General features: G+C 44.0%; 1 protein-coding gene across 2 annotated transcripts; it reads left to right on the forward strand.

Annotated features, from left to right (window-relative positions):
• Positions 1–1,048: 1,048 nt before the first annotated feature.
• On the forward strand, positions 1,049–7,389 carry PFDN6 (prefoldin subunit 6). Of its 2 annotated transcripts, XM_039348440.1 has the most exons (6): positions 1,136–1,206; positions 1,678–1,739; positions 5,827–5,954; positions 6,759–6,829; positions 6,918–7,042; positions 7,173–7,389. In XM_039348440.1, exons 3-6 carry the CDS (start codon positions 5,870–5,872, stop codon positions 7,291–7,293), a joined length of 402 nt encoding a protein of 133 aa, XP_039204374.1. In that variant the 5' UTR covers positions 1,136–1,206; positions 1,678–1,739; positions 5,827–5,869; the 3' UTR covers positions 7,294–7,389. The 2 variants fall into 2 exon arrangements, with proteins under 2 accessions (XP_039204372.1, XP_039204374.1); XM_039348438.1 differs by lacking the exon at positions 1,678–1,739 and having other exon boundaries at positions 1,049–1,206.
• The last annotated feature ends 4,977 nt before the right edge of the window (positions 7,390–12,366 follow it).

Raw genomic sequence — 12,366 nt, forward strand, 5'->3', positions numbered from 1 at the left:
GGAGGTCATCTAGTCCAACCCCCTGCTCAGGCAGGAAACCTTATACAATTTCAGATAAATGGTTGTCCAATCTCTTCTTAAAAACTTCCAGTAATGAAGCACTGACAGCATCTGGAGGCAGGTTGTTCCACTGATTAATTGTCCTCACTGTTAGAAAAATTGCTGATAAAAACAGGATCGCCAACGTCCGATAACGGATATGGCAGAAGAAGAAGAAGGAGAAGAAGATGGAGGAGGAGGAGGAGGAGGAGGAGGAGGAGGAGGAGAAGAAGAAGAGGAAGAGGAAGAGGAAGAAGAAGAAGAAGAAGAAGAAGAAGAAGAAGAAGAAGAAGAAGAAGAAGAAGAAGAAGAAGAAGAAGAAGAAGAAGCAGAAGAAGAAGAAGAAGAAGAAGAAGAAGAAGAAGAAGAAGAAGAAGAAGAAGAAGAAGAAGAAGAAGAAGAAGAAGAAGAAGAAGAAGAAGAAGAAGAAGAAGAAGTAGTTAGAAAATTTCTCCTTACTTCCAGGTTGCTTCTCTCCTTGGTTAGTTTCCATCCATTGTTCCTGTCTTGCTTTGGAGAATAAGTGGACCCTCCCTCTTCTTTTGTGGCAGCCCCTCAAATGCTGGAATACCGCCATCATCTCACCCCTTAGCCTAGTCCTTCTGTTCATTCAACTAGACATCCCCAATTCCAGCAACCGTTCTTAATTTCGTAGATCTCAAGAGCACAGAATAAATAGAGTAAAATAAAATAAAATTAAAATAATAAAATAAAATAATAAAATAGAATAAAATAATAAAAAATAATAGAATAAAATAAAAACAACAAAATAAAAATAACAAAATAAAATAATAAAATAAAATAATAAAATAAAATAAATCAAACGAAATGAAATGAAATAAATCACGTTCATTTCCTGGCTTTTTTTCTTTTTGAGCAGCGGGCTCGACTAGAAGACCTCCTAGGTCCCTCTCCAGTTCTATTCTGACTCAGGTTGATTCAAAGGCTGGCGGGCACTGCGGGGGCGGGGCCCGTCCGGTCACGTGGCCGCCGCAGGGTCTCCTCCGACGCAATAATCCCGGCCGCCATCTTGAAACCGGGTGATAGTGAGCTCCGTGGCGGCGTCCGCGGCTTCCGGTTTGCTGGGTTTCCGCCCTCCCGCGAGGCCAGAGCGGCGGCCGGTATCGGCGGGGGCGGAGCTGTTGGCGGGTGCTGCGCGATTCCGAGGTGAGACTGCCGTTCCCATGGTCCGCGGCGAAGCGGGGCTGCCCTTTCCCTTGCCGGGAGACCCTCAGAAGGACCTGGAGGGCCCCCCCTTCCAGCTGTCGGACTACAGAGTCCATCACCCCCAGGCAGGCGGGGGGAGGGCGATGGCAGCGGGCTACCTCTCCCATCATCCTGGCCGGCAGAGCTCCATGTGCCTGGGCTGGGAGACTGTGGAGGAACCAGGCGACCCTCTCCCTTTTCAAGAGGGGCTGGACTACAACTCCCATCCTCCCCAAGGAACGCAGGCGCTCCTTTTGGAGGGGCGAGGGAAACTGCCCTTCGGGGGAGCTGCATCATTCCCCCCCCCCAGGCAGTGCAGCATGGTCTCAGTCATACTTCTGCCTTCAAAAAAATCCACCAAACTTATTATTTTGTGGTTTTGCTGTGGCTGAGCCCTGCCAATTTATCATTTTTTATTTTTTATTTATACAGGTAGTCCTCAACAGTTCGTTTAGTGACTGTCTCAAAGTTACGGCATCACTGAGAAGGGATACGTATGACCCTTTTTCTACTTAACGACCGTCGCAGCATCCCCAGGGCCATGTGGCTTGGCAACTGACTCATATTGATGACGGTCAGTCGTGATCCCCTTTTGTGACCTTCGTGACAAGCAAAGTCAGGCTCATTTAACAACTGTGTCACTAACTTAACAATTGCAATAATTTACTTAATAACCATGGCAAGAAAGGCCGTAAAATGGGACAGAATTCACTTATATCTCAGTTAGCAACATACATTTTGAGTTCCATTGTGCTCGTAAGTTGAGGGTTACCTGTACACACATTTTTTTTATTTTTATCTATACACATACAAGTGTATGTGCATGTCTGTATGTGTACGTATACATATATACATACATACATATCTCCCACTCTTTGTCAGCCACAAAATTTTGAATTTACAGTATTCACAGTATATACACACACACACATATGGAACACACACACACATATAGAATTTGTGGCTGGCAAAGAGTTAGTGGGAGACTAGTATAGCTATTTCAGGAACACTATAAATTTTAAATTTATAGTGTTTACAGTTTATGACATCTGCCAGCAAAACATGCTCCTAGATTGGAGTGAAACGCAGAACAGACTGATCTATATTTGGCGGACCAGGTGCCTCACCCAACAGATAATTTATACACACACACACACACACACACACGAACATATATATAGAGTGAGTGAGGTTTTCGCGGGTGTTTCTATGTAACAGGTCTTTGGTTATTCGGGTTTTCTCCCGCGTAAAATTGGAAGTGTCTTGGCGATGTTTCGACAAAGTCCCATTCGTTATCTTCAGGCTGGTGTTTTCAGCTTCAGCTTCGAAGCACGAAGCTGAAAACACCAGCCTGAAGATGACGAATGGGACTTCGTCGAAACGTCTCCAAGACACTTCCAATTTTACGCGGGAGAAAACCCGAATAACCAAAGACCTATATACATACACACACATACATGAATATATATATATAAGAGATAGATAGACAGGCAGACAGACAGACAGATAGATAGACAGATATCAATAAAAATAGAAAAACGAACACCAGGATAAAAATAAAGAAGATCGTTTAATATAAACAAGCTTCTAAGTAAAAGAGTTACTGAGCTTTCGTCGGCCAGACTGCCGATGTCATCAGAGTTGTCCAATGAAAACTCAGTAACTCTTTTACTTACAAGCTTGTTTATATTAAACGGTCTTGTTTATTTTTATCCTGGTGTTCGTTTTTCTATTTTTATTGATATGTGTATGCCCAGGATTCGCATTTTTAGTGTTATTAAGGACAGGTGTGTGTGGGTGGGTGGGTGGGTGGATGGATAGATAGATAGATAGATAGATAGATAGATAGATAGATAGATAGATAGATAGATAGATAGATAGATATGTTCAGATATAGATACAGATATGGTCATACACACACACACACACACACACACACACACAGAGGCCAGACATGTCAAGGCACAAGGCCCGGGGGCCGGATGTGGCCCACGAAGTGGTTTCATGTGGCCCGCGAAGCCATCCTGGAAACAGTGAGGGAACAGCCCCTGCTGCCTTGGCCCTGGCCCAGGCCGGCCGGGAGCCAATGTACAATTTTGTGGTGGCCATCTATGCTGAAACGCATTCAGTCTTAGTTCCACAAGGCCAGCTAGAAACAACAAGGAACCAGCCCCTGCTGTGTTGGCCCTGCCCCCTGGGTGCATGCTGGGGAGGTGTCACCCTTTGTGAGGAATGAAGAAATGGACCATGCCTTGGCGCTTGCCCCGGTCCCACCCCTTTCTGCCAGACACCCTCAGATCTGTCCCACTCCTGCCAAGGCCCCCACAGGCCCCCTTGATGCAAACGTTGTAGAGCTGGCCACGCCCACCCAGTAGGCCGCACACACCCAGCCCCCCTGAGGGCAACCACAGTGCTGATGCGGCCCTCAATGAAATTGAATTTGACAGCCTGATATAGGCAGCACTCGACTTACAACTACAATTGAGCCCAATAATTTCTGTTAAGTGAGGCATGTGTTAAGTGAATTTTGCCCCATTTTAACTCCCTTTCTTGACCCAGTTGTTAAATGAATCGCTGCACCTAAGTTACTGACCCGGTTGTTAAGTGAATCTGGCTTCCCTCCCCATTGACTTTGCTTGTCAGAAGGTCGCAAAAGGGGATCCTGTGACGCTGCGACCGTCATAAATATGAACTAGTTGCCAAGCCTCCGAATGTGAACCACGTGGCCTGGGGGAGGCTGCAACCGTCATAAGTAATAGTAATAGTAGTAAAGTTGGAAGGGACCTTGGAGGTCATCTAGTCCAACCCCCTGCTCGGGCAGGAAACCCTACGCTATTTCGGACAAATGGCTGTCCAGTCTCTTCTTAAAAACTTCCAGTGTTGGAGCATTTACTGCTTCTGGAGGCAGGTTGTTCCACTGATTAATTGTTCTCACTGTCAGGAAGTTTCTCCTTAGTTCTAGGTTGCTTCTCTCCTTGATGAGTTTCCACCCGTTGCTTCTTGTCCTGCCTTCAGGTGCTTTGGAAAATAGCTTAATTCCCTCTTCTTTATGGCAGCCCCTGAGATATTGGAATACTGCTATCATGTCCCCCCTTGTCCTTCTCTTCATTAAACTAGACATACCCAATTCCGCAACCGTTCCTTATATGTTTTAGCCTCCAGTCCCCTAATCATCTTTGTTGCTCTTCTCTGTACTCTTTCTAGAGTCTCAACATCTTTTTTACATCGTGGTGACCAAAACTGGATGCAGTATTCCAAGTGTGGCCTTACCAAGGCATTGAAGAGTGGTATTAATACTTCACGTGATCTTGATTCTATCCCTCTGTTAATGCAGCCTAGCACTGTGTTGGCCTTTTTGGCAGCTGCAGCACACTGCTGGCTCATATTTAAGTGATTGTCTACTAGGACTCCGAGGTCCCTCTCACAGTTACTACTATTGAGCATGGTGCCACCTATGCTGTACTTGTGCATTTGGTTTTTCTTGCCTAAATGTAGAACCTTGCTTTTTTCACCATTGAATTTCATTTTGTTAGTTAGTGCCCAGTGTTCAAGTCTGTCCAGATCCTTCTGTATCTGAAGCCTGTCTTCTGGAGTGTTGGCTATTCCTGCCAGCTTGGTGTCGTCTGCAAATTTGATGAGTTCCCCATCTATCCCTTCATCCAAATCGTTGATGAAGATGTTGAAGAGTACTGGGCCCAGAACAGAGCCCTGGGGCACCCCACTACACACTTCCCTCCATATAGATGCAGTTCCATTGAGGACCACTCGCTGAGTACGGCCGGTCAGCCAGCTACGGATCCATCTGGTGGTGGTTCTGTCTACCCCACATTTTTCTATCTTGTCAAGTAGTAGGTTGTGATCTACTTTATCAAATGCCTTACTGAAGTCCAAGTAAATTATGTCCACAGCATTCCTCTGATCCACTAATTTTGTCACTTGGTCAAAGAATGCAATAAGATTTGTCTGGCATGATCTATTTTTGACAAACCCATGTTGGCTTTTAGTAATGACTTTGTTTGCCTCTAGGTGTTCGTTGATTCGTTGTTTGATTATCTTTTCCAGGATCTTCCCAGGTATTGAGGTCAGGCTGATAGGTCTGTAATTTCCTGGATCCATTTTTTTTCCTTTTTTGAGGATGGGAACTACATCAGCTCTTTTCCAGTCCTCTGGTAGTTCCCCTGTGTTCCAGGATCTTTGAAAAATATAGTTCAGTGGCTCCGATATCACATCTGCCAGTTCCTTGAGAACTCTGGGGTGTAATCCGTCTGGTCCTGGCGATTTGAACTCAGTGGTCCGGAGTCACTTTTTTCAGGGCCCTTGTAACCAAACAAGCTGTTGTAATTCTATCTATACCAGGGGTGTCAAACTGCCGGCCCGTGAGCCGGATGTGTTGTGGTGAAACCGCGCCCACCCCATTGCCGGCAATGGAAAAAAAAAGTCGGGATACGTCGCGACACGTCACGTGACGTTGCGAGTTTGATGCCCCTGATCTGTCCTGTGAAGCTGCCAGGAAGGAAACACCTCTGGATGTAATAATTCGGTTTAACCAGACGATTGAAGCCCTCGCGTTCTTTATTGCAGCTTGAAGGAGAAGGAGAAGAAGAAGAAGAAAGGCCCTCGTTCCATGCAAGGCGAGAAAGACGCCATGGGCGAAGTGCTGCAGAAGAAGTTACAGGCAGAGCTGGAGAAATATCAGCAGATGCAGAAAGGTCGGGACCTTTCCCCGGATCGCGGAAGGAGGGTCCCAGGACGCTCCCCTGGACCACCTTCCCCTTCCTTCCAGTCGCTCCTGGAAGGAGAGCGTGTGCGCAAGGCCGTTCTGCAGGCTCCTGCTCTCGGGACACGGCAGCCATTTTAGAAGCACACTTTTTAAAAATGGCTTCTCAGTCGGGATCCAGCCAGATGGGATGGACCGCAGCTCCCATCCTCCCCAGCCAGCAGCCCATCGGCTGGGCTGCGGGAAAAGGAGCTGTTGTCCCACACTTTGCGTGGGCACCAAACACATCCAGAGAGCTTGCTCAGGTGGGGTCTACAAGGGCTGGGGAGGGTATCTGGAAGCCCACAAGCGCCTTCGCCTTCCTTACCTCCCCGTGGCCTCTTTTGCCCTTCAGTGCCCGCCTCTTGGGGTGCTGGAGCATGGTTCCATTCCTTCCTTTGACCTCTTGGGGGGGCTCCCCCAAACCAGACAGAGCCTATCAGCCCTTCTTGCATCCTGGAGAGTTGGCACCGGAGACAGAAGGATTGTGACCCCCGTAGAGGGATCCCTCTGGGGTCCCTCTATGGAGAGGTTCACAAAGGTGTGGATGGTCTTCAGAGGGACCCCGAGTGCTCTTCTCCATCTGAGAGCCTTTCGGCAGTATTGGGGGGGGAGGTCCACAGAGCCCCATCTCGATTCCTTTGAAACTCTTAGAAAAAGTCTCCTCTCTGTTGGACCTGAGGGGTGTGTGGCTTCTGGAAACACGCTCAGAAGGACCCTAAACAGGGGGGGGGTCTCTTCTCTTCCCTCTTCGCAGATCTGAGCAAATGCATGACCGCCCGTCAGAAGCTGGAGGCTCAGTTGACGGAGAACCATGTAGTGAAGGAGGTGAGGGTGAAGCTGGTCGTCCCTCCCCCTCCCCTGCCTTGAGCCCCCTTTTTGGCCACAGCCCTCCTCCTCTTCTTCTCCCCTCCAGGAACTGGACCTGCTGGACTCCTCTAACGCGGTCTACAAGCTCATCGGGCCGGTGCTGGTGAAGCAGGACATGGAGGAAGCCAAAGCCACCGTCGGAAAGAGGCTGGACTACATCACAGGGGAGATGTGAGTGGACAGGGGTGTCCTCGGTGGGGCCTCCAACTCCCGAGGCAGTCTACCTCAGCCCCCCCCCCAGTTTTTCTGGCTTCTCCCCGCGCTCAGGCGCTTACCGGCCTGATTCTCTGTCTCTCTGCAGCAAGCGCTATGACACCCAGATTCAGGACTATGAGCGGAAGTCGGAGCAGCACCGGGAGGCCCTGGGCCGGCTGCAGCAGGAATTCCAGCGGACGCAGGGCAAGGTGTCCGTCAAGACTTGAAGAGGCAGCGTGGAAGGAGGGGTGGGCTGGCTGGCGCCCCCAGGCCCGCCATTCAGGCCTTTTGGATCCCTTCAAATAAAATTCTGCTGGACCTTTTGTGCGCCTCCTCTCTTGCACTTGGAGCTGGGAGGGAGGGGGGCAGAATTCCCAGAGGAAGATGCCCAATGAGAGGGAGACATCCAAAACCCGGTGTCATGGTTCCGACAGATGAAACTCTTCAAAAGAACTTCGAGGCATTGTTTACCTTAAAAAATCTTTATTTTGAGTAGCATAACATCGGCACTGCATAATCGAAGCCAAAAACTGAATTCCCCTCCCCTGAGCACATACTACCAAAGCACAATTCCCTCCTCCAATTAACAGTCAAAAATCACATTCCCCAATTAGCTTGAAGCGCAGGCTTCCTCTCCAGGTCTCCAGCCCACCAGTTCCTTATCAGCTCTGGTTACAATAACCTTGTTTCTCACACTAGCTTTAGTGTTGTTATGTCTAGCTGGACTCTCGTTCACATCCCCCCTCCCAGCCTCATCTAACTCTAAAAGCAAAAGGTAAAAGATGGCTACATTTCCCTCTGTTGTCAATGCAAAAACATCCGATGTTAGTAGCGTTGACACCGGGTGCGGTTTAGGTGCTCGGGTAGGTGAGCTCAGCAACATGGAAAAGACACAACAAATCTTCCACACCTGAAGACAAAGTTTCTTTGCCTGACCATATTCTTCCTGGAACTTCTTTTTTTGGGGGGGGGTATAAATTTTATTAGCTTTTATAGGGTTAGGAATGAGGTGGGATTAGGATTGGGATTTAGGTTCGGATTGGGGTTGGGGTTTTTCCAAATGACATTCTCAATCTTTAGCAAACAGCATAATGCTGGGTTCATGTGTTTAACAAACAATAATAGTTAATCATCATAAACAATATGTTAATTAATCGCTTGATATTCTTGCTAATATATATTCAAAATTACATACCATATTCCTTTCTCTCTAACTCATGTTTCTAGCCACTGATAGAAATTATCCCATGTTCTAAAATACACTGAGTCTTATAATAATAATAAAGCTGGAATAAAGTCCAACCTCCTGCTCAGGCAGGAAACCCTATACCATTTCGGACAAATGGCTGTCCAGTCTCTTCTTAAAAACTTCCAGTGTTGGAGCATTCACCGCTTCTGGAGGCAGGTTATTCCACTGGTTAATTGTTCTGTCAGGAAGTTTCTCCTTAGTTCTAGGTTGCTTCTCTCCTTGATTAGTTTCCACCCGTTGCTTCTTGTCCTGCCTTCAGGGGCTTTGGAAAGTAGTTTGACTCCTTCTTCTTTGTGGCAACCCCTAAGATATTGGAACACTGCTATCATGTCCCCCCTCGTCCTTCTCTTAATTAAACTAGACATACTCAATTCCAGCAACCGTTCCTTATATGTTTTAGCTTCCAGTCCCCTCATCATCTTTGTTGCTCTTCTCTGTACTCTTTCTAGAGTCTCAACATCTTTTTTACATCGTGGTGACCAAAACGGGATGCAGTATTCCAAGTGTGGCCTTACCAAGGCATTGTAAAGTGGTATTAATACTTCACGTGATCTTGATTCTATCCCTCTGTTAATTCAGCCCAGCACTGTGTTGGCCTTTTTGGCAGCTGCAGCACACTGCTGGCTCATATTTAAGTGATTGTCCATTAGGACTCCGAGGTCCCTCTCACAGTTACTACTATTGAGAAAGGTACCCCCTATGCTGTACCTGTACATTTGGTTTTTCTTGCCTAAATGTAGAGCCTTACTTTTTTCACCCTTGAATTTCATTTTGTTAGATAGCGTCCAGTGTTCAAGTCTGTCCAGATCCTCCTGTATCCTAAGCCTGTCTTCTGGAGTGTTGGCTATTCCTTCCAGCCTGGTGTCATCTGCAAATTTGATGATTTCCTCATCTATGCCCTCATCCAAATTGTTGATGAAGATGTTGAAGAGCACTGGGCCTAAAACAGAGCCCTGGGACACCCCACTACACACTTCCCTCCATGTAGATGCAGTTCCATTGAGGACCACACGCTGAGTACTGCCGGTCAACCAGCTACGGATCCATCTGGTGGTGATGCTGTCTAATCCACATTTTTCTATCTTTTCTATCTTCTTCCTCTTTTATCTTTAAAGTCAATCTGTCCATTTCTGCACACTCTAAAATTTTCTTTTTTCTTTTTTTTTTATTGAAAATATTTAAAATTTTACAAATAGAAAAAGAAAAACAAAAAACAACCCTACCCAACCACCCCAACCCTCCCACCCCATCCCCCCAACCTTCCCAGAGCTGAATATAGGCTTAGTTAAGATTTCTAAAAAATCTTTAAAAAATTAAAAAATATAAACCATAAGTATATCTAAATACATTACGTAGGTTTATAAGATAATTAACAATAATATATATGTAAAAAAGCATAAGTATTATTAAAAAAAGATGCTTAAAAAAAGAGTAAAAGAAAAAAGAAAGAGAAATATATATATATATATATAAAAAGAAGTAAGATAGGATAAGATAAAAATAAAGAATATAAGGAAAGAGAAGAAAAAGAGAAAAGAAAAAAAATAGAATCTATAAAATAATAAGATTTATATATAAATTATTGAAAAGCTAAGTAATATTTTTTTATATCCAACTTATGTTGTATAAAGTCTATCCATTTTAGCCATACCGCCAAGAACTTCTCTTGCGATTGGTCCTTTAAAAAAGCCGAAATCTTTGCCATTTCCGCCAAATAAGAAACTTTAAAAAATCATTCTTGCAAGGTAGGCAAAGATTCCTTCTTCCAGTATTGCCCTACTAACAACCTTGCGGCTGTGATTAAATTTAACATCAGTATAACCTCCTTAACATCACAATAACGATACCCAACAAAAACAATTGTGGGGTAAATTTTACCCTCCTTCTAAAAAATTTTTGAATATTCCACCATATCTTAATCCAAAAAGCTTTTATATTTTTGCACGACCACCAAATATGATAATAAGTAGCATCCAAACGACCGCATCTCCAACATTTAGGCTGTAAGTCAGGATACACACGAGACATTTTTTGTGGATCAAGGTGCCATCTATAAAACATTTTGTAAAAATTCTCCCTTAAGTTCTGGGCTTGTGTAAATTTGACATTCCTCACCCAGATGGTTTCCCAGGTATCTAGTAAAACTGGTTCACCAAAATTTTATGCCCATTTAATCATACATTCTTTAATTAGTTCTGATTCTGAATCCAGTTCTACTAGCACCCCATAAATTCTCTTAATATGAGTTCGCCTTTGATCTTTTACTTGTTTAAAAAGGTTTTCATCTTCTTTAAGCAAGCCCATATTACGGTCCATCTTCCATCTATCCACTATTTGTCTATATTGAAACCATGAATAAATAATATTTTCACGTGCTAAATCTTCCAAAGATTTTAACTGCCAATTTTGACCATCCCATCTGAGTAGTTGTGCATAAGAAACACTTTCCATCTTAACTTCTCTCCTTATCCCCTCTATCGCATGCCAGGGTATAGCCCATGATGGTATTTTAAAATCACTTCTATAATATTTCCTCCAAACCCGGAGTAGAGAAATCCTTATAATATGAGATTTAAAAACCCGATCAGCTTTTTTATTAAAAATTAAATAGGCATGCCATCCAAAATCCCAACCCTCCAAATGGAGTATTTCTACATTTGTTAAATTAACCCAATCACTAATTAGTGTTAAAGCCACAGCATCATAATACAATTTCAGATTCGGTACCTTGAGTCCACCTCTCTCACGGAAGTCTTGCATAATTTTAAGCTTTACTCTTGGTTTTTTCCCTGCCCAAATAAATTTGTTAATACCTTGTGCCATTCATTTAAATTAACCTCATTCTTTAAAATAGGTAACATTTGAAATAGAAAAAGAAACTTTGGCAGGACATTCATTTTAATCACTGCTATTCTTCCCATAAGAGATAACTGTAACTTCTCCCAATTTTTCAAATCTTTTTGTACCCTGACCCACAGCCTTTCATAGTTGTTTTTATACAATTTTGCATTAGAAACGGATAGGGTAACCCCCAAATATTTTATCTTATCAACAACTTCAAAATCTGTCAAATTAACCAAAATCTGCTTATCCAAATTAGTCATATTTTAGGTAATATTTTAGTCTTATTGTTATTAATTTTAAATCCCGAAACCCGTCCATATTGGTAGATCAGTTGTAATAAGTTTACTACAGAATGAGTAGGTTGAGACAAAGTAACCACCAAGTCATCTGCAAAAGCTCTTAATTTATATTCTTTTTTATTAACTTCTATTCCTTTTATTTCCTGGGATTCTCGAACTTTAATCAGCAGAATTTCCAAAGTTAAAACAAACAGTAGTGGTGACAATGGACATCCCTGTCTTGTCCCTTTTTCTATTGTGAAAACCTCTGACAAGCCCCCGTTAACTATAAGTTGTGCCATTTGTTTTTGATATATAGCACCAAAAGCTTGTAATATTTTTTCTCCAAAATTCATCCAAGCACTCTTAGTTTGTTGGCGACGTCCGTTTTGCTCTGCAACTTCATGTTGACCTAACCCTAACCCTAAATGGAATTTTCCTCCAATGGGATTTCCCCTTGTATTTTACCAGGAAACATAGATAGGGCAGGCTAGAAAAGTCAGTGCCTCCCTAACTATACCCAAGCACTCCAAACATGTTGGCGATATCCATTTTGCTCTCCGACTTCATATTGACCTAACCCTAAGTGGAAATTTTCTCCAATGGGATTTTCCCATGTATTTTACCAGGAAACATAGAAAGATCAGGCTAGAAAAGTCAGTGCCCTCCTAAGCATGCCCAAGCACTCCGAGTTTCTTGGTGATATCCATTTTGCTCTGCGACTTCATGTTGACCTAACCCTAATCCTTAATTGAATTTTCCTCCAATGGGATTTTCCCATGTATTTTACCAGGAAACATAGATAATGCAGGCTAGAAGAGTCAGTGCTTTCCCAACCATACCCAAGCACTCCGGGTTTGTTGCCGATATCCATTTTGCTCTATGAGTTCATGTTGACCTGACCCTAACCCTAAGTGGAATTTTCCTCC

This window comes from Crotalus tigris, unplaced genomic scaffold, assembly GCF_016545835.1.
Source record: "Crotalus tigris isolate CLP2741 ecotype Arizona unplaced genomic scaffold, ASM1654583v1 scf7180000018154.1287802725:315790, whole genome shotgun sequence".
In the NCBI taxonomy this organism is placed as follows: Eukaryota; Metazoa; Chordata; class Lepidosauria; order Squamata; family Viperidae; genus Crotalus; species Crotalus tigris.

Bases quoted from the DNA above. Each gene is read 5' to 3' on its own strand.
- PFDN6 (XM_039348438.1), top strand. From the start codon at position 5,870: ATGCAAGGCGAGAAAGACGCCATGGGCGAAGTGCTGCAGAAGAAGTTA. The intron at 5,955-6,758 runs GTCGGGACCTTT...CCCTCTTCGCAG, and splicing joins ATATCAGCAGATGCAGAAAG to ATCTGAGCAAATGCATGACC. The intron at 7,043-7,172 runs GTGAGTGGACAG...GTCTCTCTGCAG, and splicing joins GACTACATCACAGGGGAGAT to CAAGCGCTATGACACCCAGA.